The sequence below is a fragment of the Manis pentadactyla genome, chromosome 10 (genome assembly GCF_030020395.1).
Source record: "Manis pentadactyla isolate mManPen7 chromosome 10, mManPen7.hap1, whole genome shotgun sequence".
Lineage (NCBI taxonomy): Eukaryota > Metazoa > Chordata > Mammalia > Pholidota > Manidae > Manis > Manis pentadactyla.
The window spans coordinates 109,784,591-109,812,017 of record NC_080028.1 but is presented as its reverse complement, the minus strand read 5'-3'; the positions used below and the strand labels follow the sequence as shown (position 1 = coordinate 109,812,017).

Sequence of the window (27,427 nt, the reverse complement as noted above, 5' to 3'; positions counted from 1 at the left end):
GGAAATCACTTGGGGTCCCCCATGTATTTTACTGGTGACTAAGTTAATGTTTGCATTACAGCTGTTGGAAGGGACCCCCCCCCCTTACAGGGACAAGTATGCCTCTAGAGGGGGTCTCACGCAATCTAGCAAAGACAGATGGCCTTGCCAGTAACAGGCCTCCCTGGTCCGGCTCCTCAGAGCTGGCAACCGCCGGCGTTGCCTGCCCCCCCACCTGGCAAGCTTGGTGGTTGCACTTTGCTCTTTGGGAGCAGTTTCCCAAACCAGGGCTCCTTGACAGGCTGCATTAGTCACCTGGGAACAGTAAAAGGCAGATTTGTGGGCCCCCTTCAGCCTCACAAACAGAATCTCTATGGCAGGGCTACAGAAGCCTTTTAACAAGCTAAGAAAGGCACATAAACCTGGGGGGGGGCACGTGTTATAGGAAACATTCATAAACTTTTACCTATACCTAAAGACCATTATAAACACTAATTCCAAACAACTATAGAATCTGAGGTTTATAGAAACTGTCCACTGTAACTCAATAGATGGTGGCTTACTAAATCCTGGAAAGTTGCTTTTCTCACACATTGCAGTTCTGCCTACGTGGCAAAGAAGGCTGCACTGCCCCGGCACATGCAGCTGGCTCATGCAGAGAGAGCATTAGACTCCATATGGAATAGTTTATTTCCTCAGAAACTTAGTTCTTTATCAAAGATTGGATCCAACCTCTTATTTTTCAGGGATAGGGTGAAATTGGTTTGTAATGTGTACTAGTAAAATCTAAACTGGCCTGACAATCTTACAAGGCCTCTTTTAACTATATTACTTGTTTTAAAACGCTAAAGTGTGCTATGTATGACATAAAAATAGTAGCAGAAACTCGGTGGGAAAAAGCTGACTGAGGAGGCACTAGGTGAAGGAATTCATGCTGTGCACATTATAGCCTCGAGCACTTCACGTGTTCTGTAAGGTGTTCTGCTGTGGGAGAGCTGGGGAAGTTAATCAGCAATAGACATAGTTGAATTGAAGAGCATGGAGTAAATTCTCATTCTGTATGTGGTAGTTTTAACATGCCCACAAATTGACATTTCCATCAAAAAATGCAGTGTAGTTCCTCTCCCTTTGAATAAAGGCCAACCTTAGTGACTCATTTCTAACAAGTATGATGGACAAGACTAAGTTAGAAAAGACGATACAGCTTTTGCGTGCTTCTTGCTCTTGAGATGTTCCTCTTAAAACTTGGCCACCACGTTTGGAGGAAGCCCAGACTACATGGGGAGCATGTGTAGGTGTCACAGCCATGGCCTCAGCTATCACCCACCAGCCAGTATCAACCAACAGGCATGAGTGAGCGAGCCTTCAGATTATTCCAGACCCCGGTTTCTGAACCATCACAGCTGACACAGGTGGAGCACAGTGAGCTGTTCATGTTGAGTCCTGACCAGACTGGCAGATCTGTGAACAAAAATACATAGAAATTTTGAGTGCATAGTTAGGCAGCTATAGATAGCCAGAATGGTGTACATATGAAACTGTCCCACACAGGGCCAACATTTCCCATACCTACTATGTTTCCCAAATTGAACTGGAGATACCAGTAGATACTGTAAGGAAGATACTCTAAATGAAGTTGCCAGGTGCCTGGTAATTTGAGACTTATCCTTGATAAACAATTTAGACATCCATTCATAACTACAGTTATTCTTACACTGGGAGCCACTGCAAAACAGCTACTCCAAAACTGTAAAATCAACTCCCAGTGGTTCGTGGAGCAGAAAAGGGAATTCAGTTCTGGGCACATTCCAGGAGAAATCGTGGATAAAATGAGAGTTCCTGTGGCCAGGATTCTCACCTGGCCATGGTTGACTAGCTCACTGCACACCTGTGGGCAACACATGGCTGTTGACTATAAAATAAAGAGCTCCGCCCAGTGCACTGGGTGCGCCACGGTGGCAGGGCTGCAAGGCTGCAGGAGAGCAGAGGCTGGAGTGGTGGCAGCACAGAGGACAGAGGCCCAGAGGACAGCTGTGCAGGATGACTGTGCAGAGGGGCCCAGAGGATGGCTGTGCAGAGACACCCAAGAGGACAGCTGTGCGGACAGAGGGGCCCAGAGCAGCACAGAGGACAGAGGCCCAGAGGACAGCTGTGCGGGATGACTGTGCAGACAGAGGGGCCCAGAGGGTGGCTGTGCAGAGACACCCAAGAGGACAGCTGTGCGGACAGAGGGGCTCAGAGCAGCACAGAGGACAGAGGCCCAGAGGACAGCTGTGCTGGATGACTGTGCAGACAGAGGGGCCCAGAGGATGGCTGTGCAGAGAGACCCAGAGGACAGCTGTGTGGACAGAGGGGCCCAGAGGCAGAGACCAGCTTGCTGCATGCAGACTCGCTCTGAGTGAATGGGATTTTAGTGACTGACCTGCCACCTGGAAATAAAGTTGAGTATAACCCTTTCACCCCAAGAACGTTTTGCTGTCAATTTCTTTGGTCACATTGAATCCACAGAGAACTTGCCCGGGACTGAAACCCATTGGCAAGACAAATCACTTTCAACATTTAGATGTAAGTCAACAGGGTAGCCCGAAAGCAATCTAAACATGAGTAAGGTGCATGGCAAATACGTATTTTTATTCTAAAAAGGACCCATTTCAGCTCCACTGGTGTCCTCCCTTCCTTGCACTACAGCTTGGAAACTCAAAACTGGAAGGTTTGCTAATCCTAAAACTAATATCGTTTTCCCCACTACTACCGTGTTGCCTGTTGTCCAGTGTCCTGAAAACTGTATTTTTTCATGCAATTTGTGTTTGGGGGATACGAATTACTAAAAAAGGGTATTTTCAGACCCTTGTGGTGGCTTGGTGTATTTACGTAGGTCAGCTGGCAACTCCATGTTCAGGGAAGGTCAGGGAGCACTGCAGCTACTGCCACACATCCCAGACCTCTCCCTGCAGACTCTCAGGGCACACTAGCAGGCAGACCGGGAGATGCTGGTGTCACGGAGCCTGTTCCGACTCGAAAGGCTTACACTGAATTAGCTGTCCAGGGAACCACTAACATTTTAAGTAACATTGGGAAATGCTGGTGAGCCATTGGTTCCCAAACCTTTTGATGTCAGGACTGCTTTCTATTCTTAAATTACATTCTAAAATTACTGAGGACCCCCAAAGAGCTTTTGTTTTGACTGTTACATCTACCAGTCTTTTCCATTTGAGAAATTAAAACAAACAAACAAAAATGTACTCAGACTTCACGTACAGTTGTGTTGAAATAACAAGGACCTGATTTACCCTCTTGAAATCACCAAACCATAAAATGCATGAAAAAATACAGTTTCAGGACAACAGGCAACAAAGGACAGTAGTGGAGAAAATGAGATCGGTTTTAGGATTAGCAGAGCTTCCAGTTGTGTTTCCAGACTGCAGGGCAGGGCGGGAGAACACCAGTGGAGCTGGAAGGCACCCCACGTTGAGGAGAGAGCCAAGAGTCCAGAGGAACCAATGTAGCTAGAGATTGAGGGACTGGAGAGAGCTGTGCAGAAAAATAACTCCAGAAATACGCACAGCACTGCACAACCCCCACTTTGCAAGTCTTCAGCTGAGTTCTGATAGCACAAGCATCCATATGGAGTAACTGCTCAAGACAATGGAAAACATGTGAATGACGCAGAACAGTGTCTGGTGCTCATTTGAAGCAGGGAGCAGAGCCTATTCCCACCGGTGAGACTGGGAAACATGATTCATGGAGCTCTGGATGGAGTACACAGGTTTTGCTTCAGTAATGAGGAGTGACTGGCCCTGGACTCAACACTGCTCTGGTCCTTCCTAACAAATCTTGCAAACAGCAAAACAAAAAGGATCAGTTTCCAAATAACTGCATCCCAGAAAAAAGCTCTGGAATTTTTACAGGAATACAGGAATACCCACCATCAATTCCTAGTGTCTGGCATCCAAAAATTACCAGACATGCAAAGAAGCAGGAAGATATGACCCATAATGATGACAAATGACACAGATGTGAAAATGAGCAGGTAAGGGTATTAGAAGTTAATTATAACAGAACTCCTTATTCTCAAAAAGTAATGATATGGAAGATTAAAATGTTCAAAATCAAACATTGCAGGTGAAAATTATAATGTAGGAGGTTGAAAATACACTGAATGGAACTGACAACAGACTAATCAGTGCAGAAAAAATTTAGGTGAAGTTAGACATTAAAAACTGTAAAAAATGAACACTAGGGAATAAAGCAAATTTAAAAAATGAATTATCTGTGAGCTGTAGGACAGTCTCAGGGACCCTAATATATATGTAACTGGAATTTCCAAAAAGGACAGAGGAAAAATATTTGGAAGAAATAGTGACTGAAAAATTACGAAATTGGATAAAACTGTAAACTTCAAGAGATCTGAGAAGCAGCAGCCATGCAGCTTTCTGATGTTTTGAATGCAAACAGGCCCTTCCTGTGTACTAGAAATATTGCTGTCTATTAAAAAGTCTCTCTCAATCCAAGTAAATGTCTGATGACAGATAGTCTATTAGTTTATCTGGGCAAAACTATTTAAAAAAAAAAAATAAACTCATACTCTGAAGGCAAAAGGTTTTCTAAGAGACACATCCAGTTTCCTTGAGTTTGTGACTTAGCTATCCCAGATCAAGGGCCATTTTGAATGTTCCACTTGGAATTACAGATTTTTCTATTTTGTAAGTCACATAAAGACATTTAATGGAAGAGTCTTATGCCAAGGATGTTATGAAATTGATGGTATACTCTCTGATAAGCTAGGACATCCTGTCCAGGTTATGTACCAATTGTCCCCAATTAACTCTGAGCTCTCAGAACCAGTTATATCGTAGGTACAGTTTATCAACCTGGGAAGGACTGGGGGACCCAGAGAAGTAGGCCATGAAGACGCAAGAAGTACCTAACTGGAATGAAAACTTAAGGCTTGAGGCAAAATTTGCTTTATTTTATATACTTGTTCAAAAAATTGTCACTTGAGCTCTACAGAGCTCTGGAGACATTACTTTAAATACCGTAAAATAATTATAAAATGGTTATTAGTCCAATCTGAAAATATTTAATACCATGATTTCTCATAACTGCAGACCACCACCATGTGAACAGCAGGAAAGGTTTCCTTCAACAGCTCTGCCGTTTCACTCCCAGACAGCGATTTCTTTGTCACGTACAGCTCCTCCAGTGGCCACCATCAATGTTCAGTAGGTTTCCTTTTCTAGCATTTTTCTAGTTTCTTGAGTCATACTTAGATTTAAAACTGGGAGATTCATACAGTCTTTAAGAATCCTAAACAGCTCTGTGGAATCCAAAATTCTTAAAAGAAAAGTTTATTCTCTTTATTAAAAATATTAATTGCACACACACATACACACAGAATTGGAGGCGTTTTTGAAGACTACTACCACCACTCTTGCATTTGCCAATGCCTAGTTCTGCCACTTGAACCCCAGCTGCCCCAGATGCAAATATACTGAACCATCTTTTCCCATCACAGGTGCCACTGCCCATGTCTTATCAGTTTCTTGAAGGGAACTGAGAGAAATAACAAGCACACACTTAAGAGTCAATATTTATTCTGATTAATATGTTACAAAATTTTAACAGATTAAATTTATGTAAGGAGCACTAATTTATTAAACATTTTACAGGTTTTTCTTTCCACAGAGTAATACAGTAAGTAGCAAAATAATACTTGGCACAGTTATAAATAAAGAAAATATAAAATAAAAACACTCACAGCTTTCATACAATGATGCTGTTTTTATGCTTATTAATATTTCAAATAAATTCCTGGGAACAATAAAAATATGAAGGAAAAAAAACTCCAAAGAACTAATTCATGTTCAGAATTGAGAAATAAGTTCCTATTTGCTAAAAGTATCCAATTAAGCTGATATGAACTATTCCAGGAAGGGTCACCTTCATACACAACTTTGGAATTGGGTTAAGCTGGTTCCACGCATGAGACCCGCAAAAGCACTGAACAGACAGTACACTGCTCTGCCGCTGGCTCCTGACCATCTCACCAGTTCTGAGTGACAGACGTCACTGGTGCTAAGAGATGTTAGTACTAAAGCAGTAACATGGCTAGTATCTTCCATGTACTTACACACCTGGAGTTTTTTTTCTATTTAACTGAAAGCCATCTCTTTTGCACCGAAAAGAATATTGTACCACAAAGAAAACACGGTTACAACACTCTTACCCAAACCCAGAATGCCATCACTGTATTTGACTATTAATAAAAAGGTATTCGATAAAAACTGCAACTGAGTCTTCATGTGAAGTGGCTCAAAATACAAAAAATTAAAATGAATTCTAGCCTTTTATAAATAACTTTGAATTTAAAAATTATCTAAAATTTCCCCCAATTAGTAGTCAAAACTAGCAGACATATTTGTAAAATCAACCAATTTTTTACATCCTATGACAAAATGGCACAATGCTATTGCCACCCCACACCCATCTCTTCCCTTTTCAAAAATAAAGTACATATGCCAATTTTCTAATATTAAAACACTCACATACACACAGGGCAATCATTTTGATGTGTGACTTGTGCTCAAAGAAACTACTATATAAAAATGGTACTTGGAAATACTGAACATCAACTATGTACACTTTCACTGCTCCTCTTACTAAGGCAAGGGGCGGGTAAACCACTAGATTGCTTTAATTTCTGTAATCTGCATTTTACAGAGAATACTAATTTTACCAAGCATCAGACATGCAGTGAACTTGCAGGGTATAATGCCTATTAACAGCAATATTGAACATCACTAGAAGCTCATTAGTTATCTCCCTTTTCTTTTTGGTTGGATAAAATGAAATGAGCAGCTTTAAATATACTAACACAGACACAAAGAGAAAACTATTTGATAAATTATTTATATACAGATACACAATCTTTACACTGTCTAGGACCTGTCATCAGTCTGGCCACCTTTTCCTTCCCTCCCCGAGCCCGTTTGCTCTCTCGGGTTTCCCACAGGTTGCTCGAACCACAGTTTGCCACAGCACTAAGAGAACTAAACCGAGTCTCCTCCGTAAACAGCATTTATGGACGCAGTGACTAACAGTTCACCATGAGAGGATGGAAATGCTGTAACGAAAACTGATCAGTGCATCACGTCTGACAATAAGAAAATCTTTCTGAAACTGTTTCAGACAGCATTTACAAACTTCAAAACATTCAATATTGGGAAAATTGAAATAGTCTTGGGGGTTAAATTCTTTCTGATAGTTTCCTTTTAAAAACCAGAATATATACCATTATCATTTTCTTTTATTCACATGTGCTATATGTACAGAAATCATGCTCCATCTTTAGCAGAACTTCATTATTTTGCAGCTTAGAATTTTATGTGTATCCATTTGTCTCTATGACTGAGAATTTTGCATTAACTTATTTGTTCTGTCTTTTCTTGAAAATACCTCAACTCAAAAATTGAACTGTTTGCACATCAAATTAAATTCTAATTTATGTTTTACTGGATAGTATGTGCTAGTATACATTTTAGAGGTGTATCATGCACTTAGTAGGGCTTTTAAGTTTGAACAAAACTGTATGACTGACTATACTCATGCAAATGCTCCTTATCAGACCATAAAACCTCAGAGCATTACTAAAATTTATTTCACTGAACTAGAAATACATCAGCTTTGCAACAGCTGACAGCAATAAAATAGTTAGCACATTTTTTTGGTGAACATTATTTTCTCTTGCCTCTGAAGACACATTACAGTAGATCCCTAATATAACCACATGATTTTCATCACAGTATTCACATGTACATTCTAAAATGTACACAGAACTAGTCTGGATCAATTTAAGACAACTCTCCTAGAATTATGCAATACTCATAGACTGTACCATAAAATTTAGCTGTATACCATAAATCCAGTTTTAGTTAGAACTGAGTATCTCTGAATCGAAGTTTCAGCCCATGTCTGTCAACAGAGTAAGTTCACTCTTTGTGAAAATATTATGAGAACAAAACAAAAATGTTGAGTATGTTGTGAATTCCCATGTTAAGAGCCATTAAAATTCTTTTTTCAGATCTTTATTCTTCCCAGAAGTGGCAGTGTGTTCTGTCCATGTTTACTTTTGTTAATGAAAGTGTTGAAAAAAAAGACTGTAAAATTCACTGTTAGCCCTACATATAGCATGCTGTAGTTCACGGGATGTGGATTCGAGTGCGAGAGAGACACGGACAAATAAAATTTTCAGGCACCACTCAGCAGTATGCTTCACAGGATAAAGATGCTGCTACACAAGCTGGTACCCAGATCCTGATATCTGGTCATATTCTATTGTATACTGCCTGGTCCAGTCCACAGTAACAGGACGAAAGAGGCCACAGCATCGAAATTCAAAGAAGTCTATAATATTCCTTACACATCCATGGCTAAGACGACCCCCCCAAAAAAGAAAAAGAAAAGTCTATTAGTACAACGACTTAACATAGGTGTTTAATATAATTTGTGTGTTACATACATTTTTTTCTAAACTTAAAAACTCAGGTTACTTACCAGAAAGAACCTAACTCTACAAAATATATATGCTTTCAGGTTTCTTCACAGCTCTGCTGACACTAAATTTTCTTTACCCTTTTGCTAAGTTTAATGGATTACACAACTATAAAGTTATTCACATTTGCATTTCTTTAATTCCTGTGTGTTATGCAATTTTTGATAAAACCTTTCCTTGACTGATAACTCTTTGGCAAGGAATAAACTGTACCTAAAATTGAGAGCACAGAAGACAAATAACTACAAGGAGCATGAATCTGGCAGTGTAGGTAAGAGCAACAATTTTTAAAAAGACATAAGAAGGACAAGTTCAGGGAATTTTAGGACTTTATAACACCCAGAAAAGCAGGCACTTTTACATCTTATTATAATTATTTTGCCTATGGGAGAATTCTCAAAACTATCCAATTGACTCTCTTAGTTTTGCTTTTATTTAAAGGTTTGTATGCTTCCCAGAAGCATGAAATAATTTAAGAACACTATGAAAGACTGAAGGTAGTAGGCAAGTAGCTTGAACAGAACTTATAAGTTTTACCTATTTAGGAAACTGTTTCTTAGCATCAAACTGAATGCAAATTTTAAAAATAAATACATATATAAAGAAAAGGACAGCCCCTTCAATAAATGGTGCTAGGAAAACTGGACAGCCACCTGTAAAAGAAAGTTGACCACTTCTTTCACACACACAAAAATGAACTCAAAATGGATTTCAATATTTGAATGTAGGACATGAAACCATACAACTCCTAGAAGAAAATGCAGGCAGCAAGAAGCTCCTTGACGCTCGTCTTGGTGATAAATTTTTGAATCTGACACCAAAAAAGCAAAGGGAACAAAAGCAAGAATGAACACGTGGAGCAACATCAAACCAAAGAGCTTCTGTGCAGCAAAGGATGCCAAAAAGAACTCATACAACTTGACAAAAAAAAAACAGTCCAACTAAAAAATAGGCAGGAGACCTGAAGAGACATCTTTCCTAATGTCTATTAGAAGACACACAGATGGCCAACAGGACCATGAAAAGATGCTCCACCATGGCTAATTATCAGGGAAACAAATCAAACCACAAGAAGACATCACCTCACACCTGTCAGAATGGCCAATATAAAAGGCAAGAGATTACAAGTATTGGTGAGGATGTGGAGAAAAGGGAACCTTCTACACTGATGGTGGGAATGTAAATTGATGCAGCCACTATGCAGAACATTGTGGAGTTCCCTCAAAAACTTAAAAATAGAACTATCCTGTGACCCAACAGCTCCATTTCTGGGTCTTGATTAAAAAAATACCAAAAAACACTAACTGGAAAAGATAACCAACACTCTCATATTCACTGCAGCATTATTTACAAGAGTCAAAATACAGAAAAAACCAATGGGTGAATGGAAAAAGAAAATGTGGTGTGCATACATATATATGCACACACACACACACACACACACATACATGCACACCCACACAAACACTGAAATATTATTTTGCCATAAAAATGAAATCTTGCCATTTGTGACAATAAGGATGGACCTAGAGCACATAGTGAAATTAATATAGAAAAAGACAAATACCATATGATTTCAATTATGTGTGAAATCTGAACAAACTAACAGAACCAAGCTCACTGATAAAGAGAAGAGGTTAACCGGTGGCTGCCTGAGGCTGGGGGTAGGAAGGTGGGCAAAAGAGGTGAAGGGGTTAAAAGGTACAAACTTCCAGTTTTAAGTCATGGAGCACAGTGACTGTATTTAATAATACTATATTGCACACTTGAAAGTAGCTAGGAGCAGATTTTAAAAGTTCTCACAAGAAAAAAATTTTGCTAACTATGTAAGGTCATGTTAGTCAGACTTAGTGTGCTCATCATTTCACAAGGTACACAAACACTGAATCGTGCATCTGAGATTAATATAATGTTACACATGTCAATTAAATCTCTATTTTTAAAAAGGAAGAAATAAAACTCGATATGTGGAAATTTTTAGTATCAGAGGACAAATAAAATAAATAATTTGCACTGAAAAGCTGCTGCACTAGAGTCTGGGAAGCTTCCCTAAATATGAATTTCAGTTGACTCTATTTTAAAAATCTTATTTCAATTCTCTGGATATATTCATTTTTCAATGGAATTTATAAACTGATGGAAAAGTTAAAGAATAAATACTAAATGTTAGTAATTCAATAAGGTTTCAATTGTGCAATTAAGAAAAAGAATATCAGAAATTTACATATAATTAATTAGATGAATCCTAAAGTTCTGGTGAACTAACCAATGCTAGGTTTGCAGAAACCATAGAGATAGGTAGGATTTATAAGCTATTTTACACATTGAGAAGTAAAAGCAATACTTCCTATTTCATATCCTTTTGCCATACATAAAGAAAATATTTATCTTTGATATATTCACTAGGTATTTGCTGAGTTCAGTTAGTAAGGAACTTTACATGCCAAGGGAAACTATTAAATTTATAAACATGTACATACTTGAATGGGCTTTCAATAGATGTTGTTGTGACTTTAAAGTGCTTGTATCTTCTGGCATTCATTCTTTCATTTGTAGTAATACCTAGACATGATATCTAAGGATGAAATAGCAAACCATTAACTCTCTCTCTGAATACTTAGTGTAAAACATGTTAATTCTCAAGAGGACCAGTATGGAGAGAAAAACAACGAAGTCTGACTTTGTTTTCCATCAGATCATCAAGTTAAACTAGTTTACATGATACCGTTTTGACTCTGAAATGCAGCCAGTTAATTGGAAAATATTTAAAAACAGGTTAATTGGCATTATGCATGTGGAGAGATAAACACTATATACACAGATCACTCCATCAGCCACTTCAAAAATAAACTTAAAAAAAATCCCTAATTAAAAAAACTCAAATACTATTTGTAGGTAATAAAACATTACTATTAAAATGAACACAAGATTAATGGTGTCATCAATCTAAGCCCATATGTATATCCAACTGGATGTATTTGAATCAGGAACAAATAAAAAGTTCTGTCAAAAACAGTACTGCAAATCAAAAGTTCTACTGTAAGAAGGGGAAGGAAGAAGGAGGAAAGAGGGAAATAGAAAGGAAAAGGCAACTGAAAACTTTAATCCTATAAAGTACGCGTGCTTAGAGAGTCCATCATCTCTGAAGCAAGGAGTGAATCTAAGACGTCCAGTTAGCGCACTGCAGAGCAGATGCATGGCTGGCACATACCTGGTACATCTGACACATGAGCAATACAGCAACCCACATGAAATGAAAAACACTGTTGAGAAACATCCAAAACATCCAAGGTGAGCACGTGGCAATCTGAGTGATATACGTCCAAAACCCGTCCTTGGTGTAAGTGGTCTCACAGTGGAGTCCCCAGTCTGGAACCAGAGCAGAAGTACTCACATTTACTCAATGATCACCCAAGACCCTCATGCAGGCATCCGTGGTGGGTGCCACTTAGAAAACATGATCCGAGAGTCTAGGATTAATCAATGACTTTTAATGCAAATTAAAAAAATTTTAATACTCTTAAATACACATTACGTAAAAAACATCAAAGACAGAAATGGAAAAGCAGCAATCCTAAAAAAAAAGTACTTACTATAATAATAGTTGACCCTTGAACAACATGCATTTGAACTGCACGGTTCCACTCATATGCGGATTTTTTTTTTAATGAATATAAAGGAAAATTTTTTGGAGTTTCGCAAAAGCTTGAGAGAACATTATATCTAGCTTATTTTATTATAAGAATACAGTATATAACACAAATAACATACAAAATACACAATGACTGACTATGTCTGTCATCAGTAAGGCCCTGGCCACCAGTAGTTACGCTTTGGGGAGTCAAGTTACTCATTAATTTCTGACTGCACAGGGGTGGGAGCTGTGGGGCCCCAGCCCCATGTTAGTCAAAGGTCAACTGTACACAGTTTTTATCTGACTGGTATTGTATGTATACAGTGTCTAAAAGAACATTTTCTTTACACAAAGATGAGATGATACATGTAAGTTAAGACTTTTTGTGGGTGGGGGGTATATAGCATAACAAGATTACCTTGGTGAAGGAAACTTATTCCAAAACAGTATCTATTCTTTGAGAGCTGCTGCCAGAAAGATCTACTGTTACTAGCAGGACCATGTTCTCTCAAGGTGTAGTGGGCCAAAATTAGTTCAAGATCTTTGACCATATCTATTAATTTCTATTTGAAGAAGTAGCCTCTTTTTTTTATTATGGCAGTAACAGAGATTACTCTTACTATCTGTGGGAACAGGAGGACTAGGAAATTATCCTTGAGGACTAGGAAATTATCCTTGTAAGACTTATTTTTAAGCCAGGATCTACTACATATTTATGCTGAGTACCACCAGAGCCTAAAGCATAGTAACATATCTTCATTTAAACTCTTTCCAAATTATGTTCTCAACAAAAAAACATCATTTCTTCTAAGATACTATACCCACATGATCAATTGAATGACAACTTATTCTTAAAAAAGTAACTTCTAATACCTTTTAACATCCTCTAGAAGACACTAATTATATCTCACTTTTCAAAATATTTCAAGTTCTATGCAAACTTAACTTCAATTATACTTCCCCAACTGTTTCATAAAAACTAGCACAATCACAAAATCTGTGAACTATTAAAGCAAGCAGATGTGAAAAATGTTGGTGTATTTTAGCCAGTAGCTTTTCAAAGCCTGTTAACATTAAGCAGACACGTTTTTAGGAGCACACACTAGTAATTCTGCTAATACTCTATGTTGAATATGTGTGACGGTTCTGTATCTATAGTTCTTTCTGCTTCATTGTAGTGAGGTGCCCCAAACGTGATTTTTAGTTAAAAGACTTGTGATTATTCTATTTTACTGTTAATATGGAACCATGAGTTTGCAAACATTTGTGTCTTAAGAAGGTAAAAAACTAATTGTACTCACAAGAAATACAACCATAAATCATCCAGCAGATCATAAAAAGCAAGAAGAATAGGTAGCCCATAAAGTATCTATGGTTGCCTGCACCTAAAGAACAACACAGAAGCAATTTTTTTCAGCTAAGATAAAACTGGAAATACACCTTTTGGGGGTTGTGGGCGGTGGGGGAGATGTCATGAAAGGTGTGATACAAGTTGGACATTAATCACATACACTGTTTATGTTATAAAATGTTCTTCAAGAAATTAAAATGCTTTAATAACATCTTAAAATAAGAAAGCTTATATTACAAAGATGTGATGGCTGCAGTGACACTCGTTCTGAAGGCAAGTGTCCCAGTGCACCAACGACAACGTGAGCTTTAGCTCTACTGTTTGCTTGCTGAGGTCTACCTTAACCCTAACTCCCCTCTACTCTGATAAACTTTATACTCCGGTTTTTTAAAGGCTCTTCTCCAACAGGGTCACACAATCTTGGTAATGTTTCCCTGCTGTCAACTCATAAAGCCCCGAGGGCCCCCCTAGGCCCCTTGGTTCTTGCCCTAAGAATACACCATTCCTGACCACTGAGGCATGTGGAATTCTTACCTGTCATTCCTTTCTGCCTTTGTACATCACATTCTTTCAAATATGTTTATTCCCTCACTTTCTTTACTTTTACCTGTCTCCTTATCAATTTCACTGTCTTTCAATGGAGAAAATAGGAAAGAACAGTACCAGAAAGAACTGACAAGAGAAACTCTATTGCTCTTTCCTAGACACTGACTTTGTACCTTTTTTCCCCTCTGACAACTGAGTTGCTGTCCTGTCAACCAAAAGGTAATTGAGGGACTGGGGGTGTAACACGTACAGAAATGAACTTCCTACTATCTACTTGAATATGGTACTTCATTACCTACAATAACTTAAATGAACAATGTATTTAGAAATTATAAACACAACTTACCTACACAGTTGCCCACCCATGGGCAATGATGATCGAATTTTGCTATGCAGCGGTTGCACACACCACAATGTTTGGACCTCACTGGTTTCCGTATCTGTTAACAGGTAATGTTAAAAGATTATGGAAGGCACTATACCCAAGGGAGAAGAAAAGCTGAATGCTTCTTTTCTCAAAATTATGAAAATCAAATCATATTTTTTGAAAAGGATTATAACCAAGATTCCCAAAGGGATAAAGCCAAACAAAAACCACTATTGCTTTTTAAAATCTCAACCACAACAACAAAGACAAGAAGGATGAGGCTGCGGTGTGGACCATTCGTTCACAAAGTGATTAAGAATCAAAGTCCAGGTGGTGTTGTGACGAATGATAGATAGTACCTTTATGTCATATTGCTCAAATTTCTGAATAAAAACATACTACTCTCCAGGGTTCTAAATGAAAATGTATTGTGACTAATAGTCATGATAATAGTTGTTTAAGAAAATGAAACTGTTCTTTTTGAAAAACGTCAAAGGTGAGTGAAAGAAGCTTTTAAAATTCAAAATCATTAGTAAAATGTCATCCTAAAGTTAACAAACCTAGCAATCAACAGCACGTGCACACATTTTTCTCTGTGCCTCCTGAGAGCTCAGATTAACATACAGTGTTTTCTTCTGCCAAACTGTATGACCAACATACAACACGCTTAAGAAGTTCAGGCAATCCCTATTTCTTGCAAAAAACATAAAATCCTTAATTCAGTTTACAACAGGTACTAAGTCATGTGTATAATGCCTTCCTGTTTTAAAAAGTGTTGTGCAATGTTTTACTCTGCATTACATCAGCCCCATGAACATACACAGTGATTTCAAAGGGCAACTTGTATCTCCATGCTGGGCACATGGTGGGGCTGGAGGTATTAGCCAGAGACCAGCTTGTAACATCCTTCACTGCTGGCTCAGTCAAAGCACTGCCAGGACCCCAGTGTACAGAAGACTGCCCGCTGCCCTACGTACTAAGGAAAGGCATGTGGGTCATGCAGGTTCTGCAGGTAACTAAACTGATCTGTGGGCCAAAGAAAACAGTAAGTCATTTTTCACCACAGGTGTAAGACTTAACATACTTAAGAGAAAGAAGTAGGATATATTCAATTCTAACCCCACTCCCAACCCTCAGCTGTATTTCCCCTTTGGGCAACACTTGTCAATGAATTCTGGACGACTGACACAATGCTCCTGAACATGACAGTCTCTTTGACAATGACAGAATAATCAATGTTTAGGGAATTCTGATCTACTTGTGTCTTCTGAGGGACCTGTCTATAAAAGTGAAGGATACCTATATAAACACCTGTCAATCTTAATTACTTTATAATAGGATATGCTGGTTATTTTACAACACTAAATTATCCATCCAGAAGTACACAACTTACAATAACATAATATATAATAAAACACTTATCCTGACAAGAATAGTCTTGTTTTTGCCATCAGATATTTAACAGTGAAACTGTACTGAGTGACTATATAAAGAATTTGTTTTTCATACGGCAAATACATCAGCAATACATACTTGACTTTGTGGAACACAATAGTATTTCTACAAAATGTCCTCAACATTAAGAATGCCAATCCTGTAAACTATCCATTGTAAAGAACAGAAATAAAAACCTTTGAATGCTTCAGAACACAAAGAATCTAGTCAGCACTCTCAACTTGCTCCCAAAAGTAAAGCAGAATGTATTTTAATATTCAAAATCATAATTGTTTAGTCAAAGAATATTAAAGAAAAACTTAGAGAATCTGTAGAATTAGAGCTGTTTCAAAACAAAACAAAACCTCATTCCATAATCCTAAACCAAGTCAATTATTTCATTATTACTCAAATGTTACGACATTAGTTTAGTTGCAATGTGTAACTTAAAGGTATAAAAGAACATTTAGGACAGGTATGATTTACATTTCCATGTTGAAAAACATGGCTTAACCACTGTGGCAGTCTATACATTTTTCATGAGAAGTACTTACAAAAATTAAGCAGAAAATAATTAAAACACAAAACTATTATCTGTATAAATTTGATGTCTACAATAAAACATAAAATGTCAATGTTACTATACCTGATTCCTAAGTAAATGCTATTTAACTTCATATATATCTTTATCTATGACCTAAATGAAGAGGACAACTTTTAATATCAATGATAAAAAATAGTGCTCAAAGTTGCAAAGAGCTCTAATACAGGCAGTAACTACTCAAATTGAACCAGTTTAGAGGCCAGGTTGTCTTATAAATTATCTAGTGGATTTTCCCAGTGTGACCTTTAAATATTTCTTATAAATTTTTCTTGAAATGTAACTAATAAAAACAATATACTAGGGAACCATAGTAAACCTTTGATTACTTAGTTTTTAATTTGTTAAGTTACATTTTAAGAGAGAACAGAATAAGAGCAAATACAAATGAATGGCATCTCTGAATCATAAGCACAGCTGAGGTCTATCTATGATCAGGCAGAATAAGCACAGGGGAAAGGGGACATTCTTGTGCCATAGTCTAAAAGGCATTTTGGGGGGGGGGCGGCATGAAATATGCTCAGCAAAACCAACTGTTCTCCTTGTTCTGCACACCCTCAACTGTGCCACTGCCCAGGTAGAGGAGAGCGGGAGGAGTAAAGGAGAGGTACTACCAAGCAGGTGCTGCAGAATATACTGAGGTCCAGACTTCCCGTCTCTGCAAGTTCAACTATCGTCTGTGAATTAGAAAAATGTGAATATTTTATTCAACACCGAACTGTGCCATCAATATGAAGCAATAAACATGATGTTCATTTTTAACTAGACAATGTTTCCGCTCAAAATAAAATCTTCTGTTCATTTACTGCTGCTATTTCATTGTAATATGAACACAAGAATTTTATTTCTTGGATATATGAAAAGACAACCCTAAGTTCAGTTAAAAGAAAATTCCTAAGAACAGGACTAAGTTACCTATCCTAAGAACTAGTCTGTATAGGTTTTGATCATTAACACATGAAAAGAGACCTAACGTCCCATAAAGAAGTGAGTCTTCAGAACTAAGAAATTCTAATTCTGAACTTATGACTAGGAAAACCTGGCAAATTAATTAACATAAGGTCTGAAGAATACTACTACATAAAGGCAGCAATCTGCACAGCCTGGAGAAAGGGGCTGCAGACCCTAGGAACTTGCTGGTGTTTTAGTCTACTGTGACAGGAATAATTCATTAGGATTTGTTTTGTTTTTACAGACTGTATAAATCAGCTCTTAAAATAATCTAATCACATCTAGTCCAATTCTATACTTGTGTTACATCTTTATATTATAAATTTGGTCTTCTAAGTACTTGGGTTATAGGTGAGAGGTGCCCAGGATCACATACACAAACATTCAGGTTACTGAAATGATGCGTCTGCATCTATCAACCAGGTTACAGGCTTTTGAATTTGCATGTCATTCAACAAACATTAACTGAATGTCTTTGATGAGGGCTTACAGAAGTGTTTAAAATACTGCACTCAACTTTGAAAGCAATCAGTCCTTATAAAGGAGAGAAGAAGGAAACTGTAAGATGCCATGGAGGTGCAAAAACATGCATCACAAGAGTCCCAGAGTGAGGACCAAGCATACACACTCTGGGTGAGATCTTTCAACTTCTAGGAGACAGTTTCTCTCTTCATACTCTAGTATCTCCTACAAATACTGATAATGTGGCAATTAAAACACACAACTGATTAGGTATCTGCTACCTTTTTCTTTTGTTCTTCTGTAGCTTTGATAATTCCTGGATCTGACTTCCAAGATTTTCCAAAATTGTAGAAAAGTGCAACACTATTGGCAAGGAATGGAAGATGGATAAATAAAAAGTTGAGATGTGCCTAAAGTTAAGGAATCCAAAGAAGCAATGATATATGAGTTACTATTACAGGTAAATTTATTAACTGTAAAATTTTACCACACAGAAAGACCTGCCAATCAAAAATACAAGGTGGTTTATTTATTACATCAAAAGAGACACATTTTCTCATTATGCTTATAACTAATGTAAAAAGTAAAAATGTGATTTCTTTATGAACTTTAAAGCATGTAGGGTAGGTTTACCTGACACTTTCTATGAAACTGATGCAGTCTACTGTGCTTAGAAGGCACTGTATCTGACACCTTTAAGTCAGTGATATACTAAAAATCAATGAATACATGATTTTTAAGTGATCCCTATTTTAACAAAAATGAAGGAATTTTTAATGTTCAAAATTAACATATTACTTTATCTACATGCATTAAAAATCTTTATATATCTCCCAAACACTTCAGATAAACACCCATGTATTTAAAAGACTGCATTTAAATTCTCTGTTGCCTTATCATATTCAAGTTGACCTTTATTTTGGAAAAGATATTTCTAAACATGCTTAAAACAGATACTTCCTATGTTCACATTTTCCTACCTAGTGAAAACGTAAGAAATGTGATAGGCATTTAAAAATACAAGTGAAGAATCAAAGACTAGTTTACGTAACACTAGGAAAAATACAGCAATGTTGCTAAAGCAATACATTCCTGAGACACAATGTATCTGGATACTGGAATACCCTAAGCGTTTACACAGGTTAAGTATCAACAGCTAAAAATCTCTTGAGAATAAAGTTGGTAAATGTACATACAAAGTATGCTGAAACCTGGCATTTTTCAGGGGCAGTACCTTTACCTACTATTAATAGTTTCAAGAAGGTGCAAAAGTGTAAGTAAACAGGTTAGGTTTATAGCCTAGATTAAGTTTGCAGGGGGCTAACCAGCAGTTCAATATATGACTACAGATTTTAAAGGGATATTCAGCAAAGAAACTTACTTTGCTTGTTCTTTAAAGGTAAAGAGATTAGATATCTTCAAATGGTAGTTTGAAAACAGCTCAGACCAGTTTGTTTTAAACGTTTAACTGACATAGGCACTCTACAAATGGCATGGTTACTCTCACAAAGGTTTAAAACATCCTTTTTTCATCAGGAAAAAGAAATATAAAGACAAAAACAGTAACTCCACAACTGAGAAACTCCTTTTATTCTTGGTATTCTGCATTTTTAAATCATAAGTGAGATCGTAGTGTATTTATTAACATTAATAAAGGAAGTATTACTTATTAGTCACAACGTGCCACTAAGCTAAACAAAAACCCTTTGATAAATCCTGCTATCCCCACATTACAGACGACAAAACTGAGGCAGATGTTAGTTAAATTATCAAAGGCTACATAGTGAATTACAGGTGGAGCAGGTATTAAAATCCAGTCTCTTACTCCCTACGCTTTCTGCCTCTGCAAAGTACTCAGCAGAATATCCTGGGTCATTAAATATTATGGGAATAGTATCTTTGGGTTTGAACATTTTTAAAGCTTGAAATATATTTTTATAGTGTCAGATTATTTTCAGTAACAGATATCAATTTATAACTCTCTAGCCACAAATATTGCTTGATTACTGTATTTGCATCAGCACTGAGTAAAGAAAAAAGTCGCCACTTTTAGAAACAAAGAGTAGAGTTCCTGTGTTGTCCTAGTTGTACATACTTGTAAGCTCCAATTAGAGATAAAACAAGAATTTGTCATAAATGTTTTCGTGTAAATGTTTATGGAATCTTCTCCCCCATATATCTCTTTCACTGACTTGGATATTATTTTGATGCCTGCTGTGAACTGCAGCTCCAACTTACTATAATACCCAACAAAATGAACCAAGAACAGTAAGTCTGACAAACCAATTGCCCCGCAGAATACCAGCAGCAACTTCAAAAAGCATACCAGCCACACTATACCGTAACATTCAAACTGGAGGTCAAGGAAAGACGATTCTGGTGAGGCGGGCTGCCTGGGGTAGTTCTGAATCCCACCTCCACCTGTGTAAGTAGTATGGGTAACTAGAAGGGAAGACAAGTCAGAGCTCTCATAAGTCACACCCTGGCCCTCTGCTATGGATTGAATCATGTCCTCCACCTCAAAAATTCTTATGTTGAAGCCCTAACCTCCAACGTGACTATCTGGAGACAGGGTCTTTATCAGATAATTAAGATTAAATGAAGTCACATGAGTGGGACCCTAATCTGACAGGACTGTGGCTGGGAAAGAAGAGCTCTATCAGCCTCTCTCCCCTCTAAGCAAACACACTGTAAGCAAGGAAGAGAGCCCTTGTCTGGATACAACCATGCTGGCGTCCTAATGCAGAACTGCTAAAAAATTAATCTGTTATTTAAGCCACTCGGTCTACATTCTTTTATAATGACAAAGGTCTGAATATCAAAAATGAGTCACTTTTCTCTGAATTACTCTATAATTTAAGTAGAATTTTAACCAAAATTGCATCAGGCTTTTCATGGAACTTAAAGAGCTGACTCAAAAATATTTAAATAGAAGTGCAAAAGGCCGAAAGAGCTGAGATATTCCTAAGAAAAAAGTTGGGAAACCTGGCCTACCAGATACCATGATTTAAGACTAAAGCTACTAAGATACACAGTATTGGCACAGGCAAGCAGATCAATAAACTGAACAGATCACAAGAAAATTGACAAACATCAAGGTTGATACTGCAACTGAGTGAAGGAGGATGTTGGGGGGTTGAGTTCTCTAATAAGGAGAAAGAAGACTGCGTCATGCATTATATACAGTAACCAAACACACATAAATTAAGAACTTAAATAAGACATCTTCTAATGACGCCAAGGAAACCTGCACACGTGCATAAAAAGGTGCTCAACAGTGTTGTAACAATGCTGCTGGAACTCACAGAAGGCAGTGACTGGATGCCTGAATATAGGAATTAACAAGCTTAGAGAATATTAAAAAGAAATGAGAGACACATAGTAAACAAAGAAACCCTAAAAGTAAACTATAGGAAAAAATGCTAAAGAGGAAAATGCATAGGAGAGCATAGTGAAAATGGTAATTCTGCAGTCTTCATTTTTATTATATAATCATCCCAGGTTCAAGGAATTCTTCACATCCATATTTAGCTTAAGAAGTTTAATTTAACTTAAAATCTGGTTGATAAATAATTTATTTTTAGACATAAAATTTCTAATAACCTATCATCAGTATTTCAATGGTGGTGCCAACACTATGAACAGTTGACTGTACTGGCTATGCCACGGAGTTTTAGACTTGTTTGATGATTATAAAAGCATAGTGAATGAACAAAATTTTCAAATAAATAAAAGGACAAGACACAAAATAAAAATCACTCATGATCTAACACCAGAGATAACTGCTGCTAAAATTACATGTCCTCACTCCTAGGAACTCCTGTCCTCTGCACACTTTAAAATTATAATTACTCTATAAATGTAATTTAGTATTCCTCCACTTATTATATCTTAAGTATTAGTCCATATCACTTAAGTCTTAGAAAAGCATTTTAATGAATATTTTATCCAATACCATATGTGGTGTAACTGATAAAACTCTCAGGATGGATATTTAGGTTGTTTCCATTTCTTCCCTATTATAAATCGTACTATGATAAACATCCTTGTAAGTAAATCTTTGATATTATCTCTGATTTTTTACCTATAAATGACTAAGAGATCAAAGGGCATTTTTAAAGCTCTTTCCATAGATTGCCAAATTGCTTTCCAGAAAGGTTTACATACTTAAGACTATGTTGAAAGTACAATGTAGGGCATTTGAAGATATACAACACCAGGCCGAACAGCACAGAATCTATATGACTTTCAGCAAGACGTACAACTTCTCTGAACCTCAATTTTTCCATTAGTTAGAAAACAGCATTATGATTTGTGTAGTTTATTTTTTTAATCCCAAAGAATTGTCCTGAGAACTGACTAAAATGATACATCTGAAAGAACTAAAACCACAAAGCACTGAATAAGGTGAATTAAGGGATGATAATTATTTAATGAATTGTAGAAAAGAAAGAACTTACTTGCTAAAACAAATAGTTTGTATCAATATGAAATTCATCACCACAAAAACATTTAAGGTGGGTACCATGAGAAACTAGAGTTTCTACTCTAGTAAGTTGACCCTCACACCTACTGGTTCAAATTTATTTGTACCCAAGTCAATACTCACAATGCTTTTGCTGTCATTCGTGGACTTGTGCAAAGCAGCAAAACTATGAGTCATGCTATGGACATATTCCCAGCCAAGCTGAAAAACGCAGTAAGTAATACTCTGCCTTCTTGCTATGCTTGTAAACAAGTGTCCCTTTTGTTTATTTTGTGCCACGTTTTGCTTTTTTTTGCCTTTCGTTGGTGATTTTGCTGTTTAGAACGGTCCCAAGTGTAGTGCTGAAGTACTTAATAATCTAAGATTCCTACGTGCAAGAAGGCTGTGAAGTGTGCCTCGCAGAGATCAGATATGCTTTATTCAGGCATAGGTTACTGGTTATGAGTTCAATGTTAGTGAATCAACAACCATATTAAATTTTGTTTTTCAGCAGAAACATATGTAAAAGCAAGGTTATGTAACTGGTTGGACAAAATATGACCAGAGGCTTGCAAGAATCTAACTTCCTTTTTTCCCTAGGAGCCATGGAACAGTATTTGCTAATCCAGTATATGCAGTAACTTTACAGAATGTAACTACCATAAATAATGAAAACTGACTGTAATTCTATTTTTCAAAACTAATCAGTTTTAATTACACATGTAGTCATGAGTTGCATGAGAAAAATGGTAGAACCAACCACCAACAGGCTGAGGCCAGAAGACAGGTGTAGAGGCTGACCCTGATGCTTTTTCAACTCTACATTTTAATTATCACCTTATAACTTTAACTTCACAACTCTTTCCTGTCTAATATCATTTGTGCTTCCATCAGAAATATTCTAGGCTCTCTTTTATTCTCTTCCTACAAGTTTCTTGAGCTCCCATCTCTGTCCTCAGAAGTGTAATACTGGAAAAAAAAAATGTACCTCTTAAAAATCATACAGGGGCTACAAATATGGTTCATTTGTACCATAGAGAAGTGAAGTTTTCTTTGGATAATCAGAATTAAAAGTTATTTGTGGTTTCATTCCATATTCCATGAACATCATAGACACACAAACATTCAAGTGAAAGAAACTGTAAATGCACATTTAAAGTCCCTTTGTATACAAACTTAGATTTAAAAAGTCATGAATAATACATTTATTCAACACTTTTTACATGTGAAGTATAAGCTAATATTTGCATCTTCTCAAGAATTCTGAGATAGTCGTAGCTTATGATCATCATCCCCTCTTTACAGACAACTATAAAACTTAAGTGTTCTCATACTACAATTTTTATTTGAAAAGCTAAATTAACACATGCAATTTATTCAATGCATTTAAAAATTAATTATATGCTAATTATTTTATAGGCAGCATTTTGAAATAGGGCAAATTAAATAGACTTATTTGTTCTAGCCTTCCCTTCAAAATCTACTTCTTACATTCTCAATTCCCTAGCTTCAGAAACTTGCATAGTTTTATACTATCTCCAAATAAAGCAAAAAAGGGAAAAAATCCAAATTAGACTACATAAAACTCTCTAACATAAAGTTTTCAATTTTTGGTAATTTATTAATTTTCCTGCTTTTCTCCACTTGCATAACAGATTAAGAATACAAAAATAGACAAAAATTATTTTGAGATGTGAATTTGACTTCTCTTGAACATAAAATTTATTGTCCAATTTAAGAAACAAAGTTAGAAAATATGTGTGGAATACTAAAGTCATTTCAGAGGTCAGTGCTTTTTATATACATAAAATAGATGAGGTAACGAAAATAAACAGATCAGCTTTACTCATACTAAATGTTCCAGTAAGACAATTCTAAAGCTTAACAAATACTTGAAAAACTATTTTTTATTCAATGTGTAATACACAGTAGAATGAGCTAATGAAAGCTGCTACATGGAAAAATCTCTATGGACACTTAAACTGAGGAAATATGTAGGTACTATACCTTCTGAAAATAATCATATATTATAGAAATAGAAGAATTATAAGTGCAGTTACAATTTTGTGCCTCAGTCTCAAAAACAAGCATATTCTGTTTTTTAGTATGGTTTTTGTTTAAAATACAAGACAACAAAAGAATACTATAACATGCAAGACTGTAAAGTGAAACCAGGTATTGAAATCATTCAGAACATTTAGAAGTCACTGAAAATCATATACCATTTAAAACATTTTAAATGCTTTTTATGGTAATGTTTTGAAAAATGACTTATTGAAAGACATTTATGAAACATGTGTCTTTATTATAAAACAGACTGTCTTAATGATTGTACTTACTCCATGTAAAAATATCAAAAGTTGACATTGTCCTTATCTCTTTGCTACACACATATGCACACACATATTTACAATTCCATATTATATTACTTTTTAAAAGTACAGTTGACCATTGAACCATGAGAGGTTAGGGGCACCAACCCTTTATGCAGTGGAAAACCTGTGTATAACTACTTACTCCCCCAAAACTTAACTACTAATAGCCTACCGTTGACCAGGAGCCTTAACAATAACATAAACAGTCTATTAACACATATTTTGTATGTTATATGTATTATATACTGTATTCTTGCAATAAAGGATAGAGAAAAGGAAATATTTTTTTCAAATTGTTGCGAATCTACAAAAAATTTTCCAATATGTTTATTGGAAAAAAATCTATGTATTAAGTGAACCTGTACTAACACATGAATATCAAAATTTAGTAAAAAGGTTTAGAATATGTGTTATAGAATCAGACAAGAATGCATTTCTATCACAGCTTTACCAGAGACTAGCTCTGCGGCTTTGGGGAGAGATAACAGCTTAACCTATTTAAGCCTAAATTTTCTCATCTATAAAATGGAGATAATGATACTAATTATAAAATGTTTACTAAATGAGTACAAGGTATTGAATAAAATGATTTTTAAACATTCAATAAGTGGTAATCAATAAATAACTATTACTATTAATGTTATTAAAAGCAGCTTCCAAAAGCAATCTATTAAATATGAAGTATTTAGAAACAACAGGTATTAATTCACACTATTCTTCTAGGAATACAGTTTTAGTGTAGCAAATTGTGAGTAGTTCACTTCTGATGTTAAATTATTATTAAACATTTGTTTAAACAAACAAAAGTTGTTTTAGATACGACCTTTATAAACAAAGGATATCATTCCAAAACCAGAAGAACCACGTCACATACATCCAGAATTTGGTTGCCAAATATATTCCAAGGGGCAATGCACTATGCATTGAATGATCAAAAAAGGATCTATAAAACATAAGTTTTATAAAATTTGAGCTCTATATTTCATTGAAAAAAATGATTATTTAAATGAAAATGACACATATTCTGTATCGTAAACTCTGTAACCAGGATCCAGAAGCAGATGATGCTCAATCACCCAGCCTGTTTTCACAGTGATCAGTAATAAAATGAGGGCACAGCTAAATGATTCAGCAAGATTCTGAAACTCCTTTTAGTTTACCAAGAATTAGTTATATTCTGTGTACTTTTCAACTTCAGAATTTCAGTATACTCCTAATTCTCTTACGTCAACAATTCACTTTAGTACATACAGAAACTACCATTCAGTATATTACTCACCAAAGATGTGTTTTAACTTTGACAGATAAATACAAAGCAATCCTTAAGTTTCTCTCTGTGTTTCATCAGTACTTCTCCAAACCTACACTCTCCTGTTAAGCTTCCCACATTACCTTTTCAAACAGAATAAGCTGGCTCATTTAGGGGGAACTGAAGGTCATTATTTACAGTATTTAGAATTAAGGAAAAAATTAATGAATTTTATTAAACATAAGCAGGATCAACCATCCATGAACACTAAGCAGAAGTCTTGGCGAATTCCTATTTATAATATTTGTAATAGCCCTTGGAGGTCCTAGAAACACTAAAACGAAATTAATTTTCTAGAATTAAGTCCCTTCCTGAGAATCAACACATTCATGCAGTACTAGTCATTCTCATCTCTGTGTGAATTATTTTCAGAACTCTTTTTGAAATTCAGGTGAAAACAAGGCACTACAGGAAGAGATCTTAGGTAGGAAGTTCTAGATCACAGTTACTTAGGTTCGTTGGATGGGCAACTGTGAGGCAATGGTATCTAAGGATAGAAGAAAAAGGAATGATTACAATGTTTAAAGAAAAAAGAGGGAGGAGAAAATTAAAAAAATAAACAGCAGACTTTATATGCTCAAACTTGACTTTGCTACTAAAATTAACCTCTTCTTTGCATATTGCCTACGACCAAAGAAAATCTAATTCCTAGAGAAAGGTAAGCTCAAGCATTATAATAACTAGAAATAAGCAATATGTATATTATATTTACAGTTCAACCAACTCAAGTCCATTTCTATTGAAATGTTTTAAATTGTATTTTAGCTTTAAAAATTGTATGTTAGATCTTACTACACTGAAGGACAGTGACTTCAATGGGGTATGGGGGGGACTTGATAATATGGTTGAATGTAGTAACCACAATGTTGCTCATGTGAAACCTTCATAAGAGTGTATATCAGTGACACCTTAAAGTAATTAATCAATTAATTAATTAATCAATGGTATGTTAGACTGTCACTGAAAGCACCTTTAGAATCAACATTAAAATTTTTTAAATTTCAGATATAAATCAGCCAAAATCCTTTAACAAAGATCAAACATTACATAAATGCAGATACAAAGCATTAACTTTATATAACAGGGTCCAAATTACATTCCTTCAAAAAATATAGTTAAAAACAACACACTTACTTTGAAAGAAACTGTACTGTAGCCCAAACGCCACCATACATTAGCCCTTTAATGAGCCAAGAATCAATATTTAGGTCTGCTATAAACCCAACCAGCCAAATAACTAGGAAAGGAGTTCCTAGCATTACTTTCTGCCGAAATTCCTGTACAAAAAAAAAAAAAAGTTAGAAGTTGTGTATGTTTCAAGTAACTTCAGTGTGAACCACAGTTATCTCTGTGAAAATATGCAACAGAGGGAGAAATTCATTCATTCACATATGCCTACTAT

General features: G+C 36.1%; 1 protein-coding gene across 2 annotated transcripts in view; it reads right to left on the bottom strand.

The window, feature by feature from the left end:
* Positions 1-5,556: 5,556 nt before the first annotated feature.
* ZDHHC17 (zinc finger DHHC-type palmitoyltransferase 17) overlaps positions 5,557-27,427 on the bottom strand; it is a 97,517-nt gene continuing 75,646 nt past the window's right edge. Inside the window, exons 9-17 of one of the 2 annotated variants that reach the window (XM_036877166.2) lie at positions 27,160-27,302; positions 25,559-25,659; positions 18,158-18,282; positions 17,078-17,140; positions 14,408-14,501; positions 13,466-13,549; positions 11,742-11,899; positions 11,011-11,105; positions 5,557-8,408 (exon numbers count right to left, since the gene is read on the bottom strand). In XM_036877166.2, the coding sequence (XP_036733061.2) occupies positions 8,270-8,408; positions 11,011-11,105; positions 11,742-11,899; positions 13,466-13,549; positions 14,408-14,501; positions 17,078-17,140; positions 18,158-18,282; positions 25,559-25,659; positions 27,160-27,302 (1,002 nt within the window). In that variant the 3' untranslated portion in view covers positions 5,557-8,269. The remainder of the gene's footprint in view (positions 8,409-11,010; positions 11,106-11,741; positions 11,900-13,465; positions 13,550-14,407; positions 14,502-17,077; positions 17,141-18,157; positions 18,283-25,558; positions 25,660-27,159; positions 27,303-27,427) is intronic. The other variant, XM_036877167.2, reaches the window with a different exon arrangement.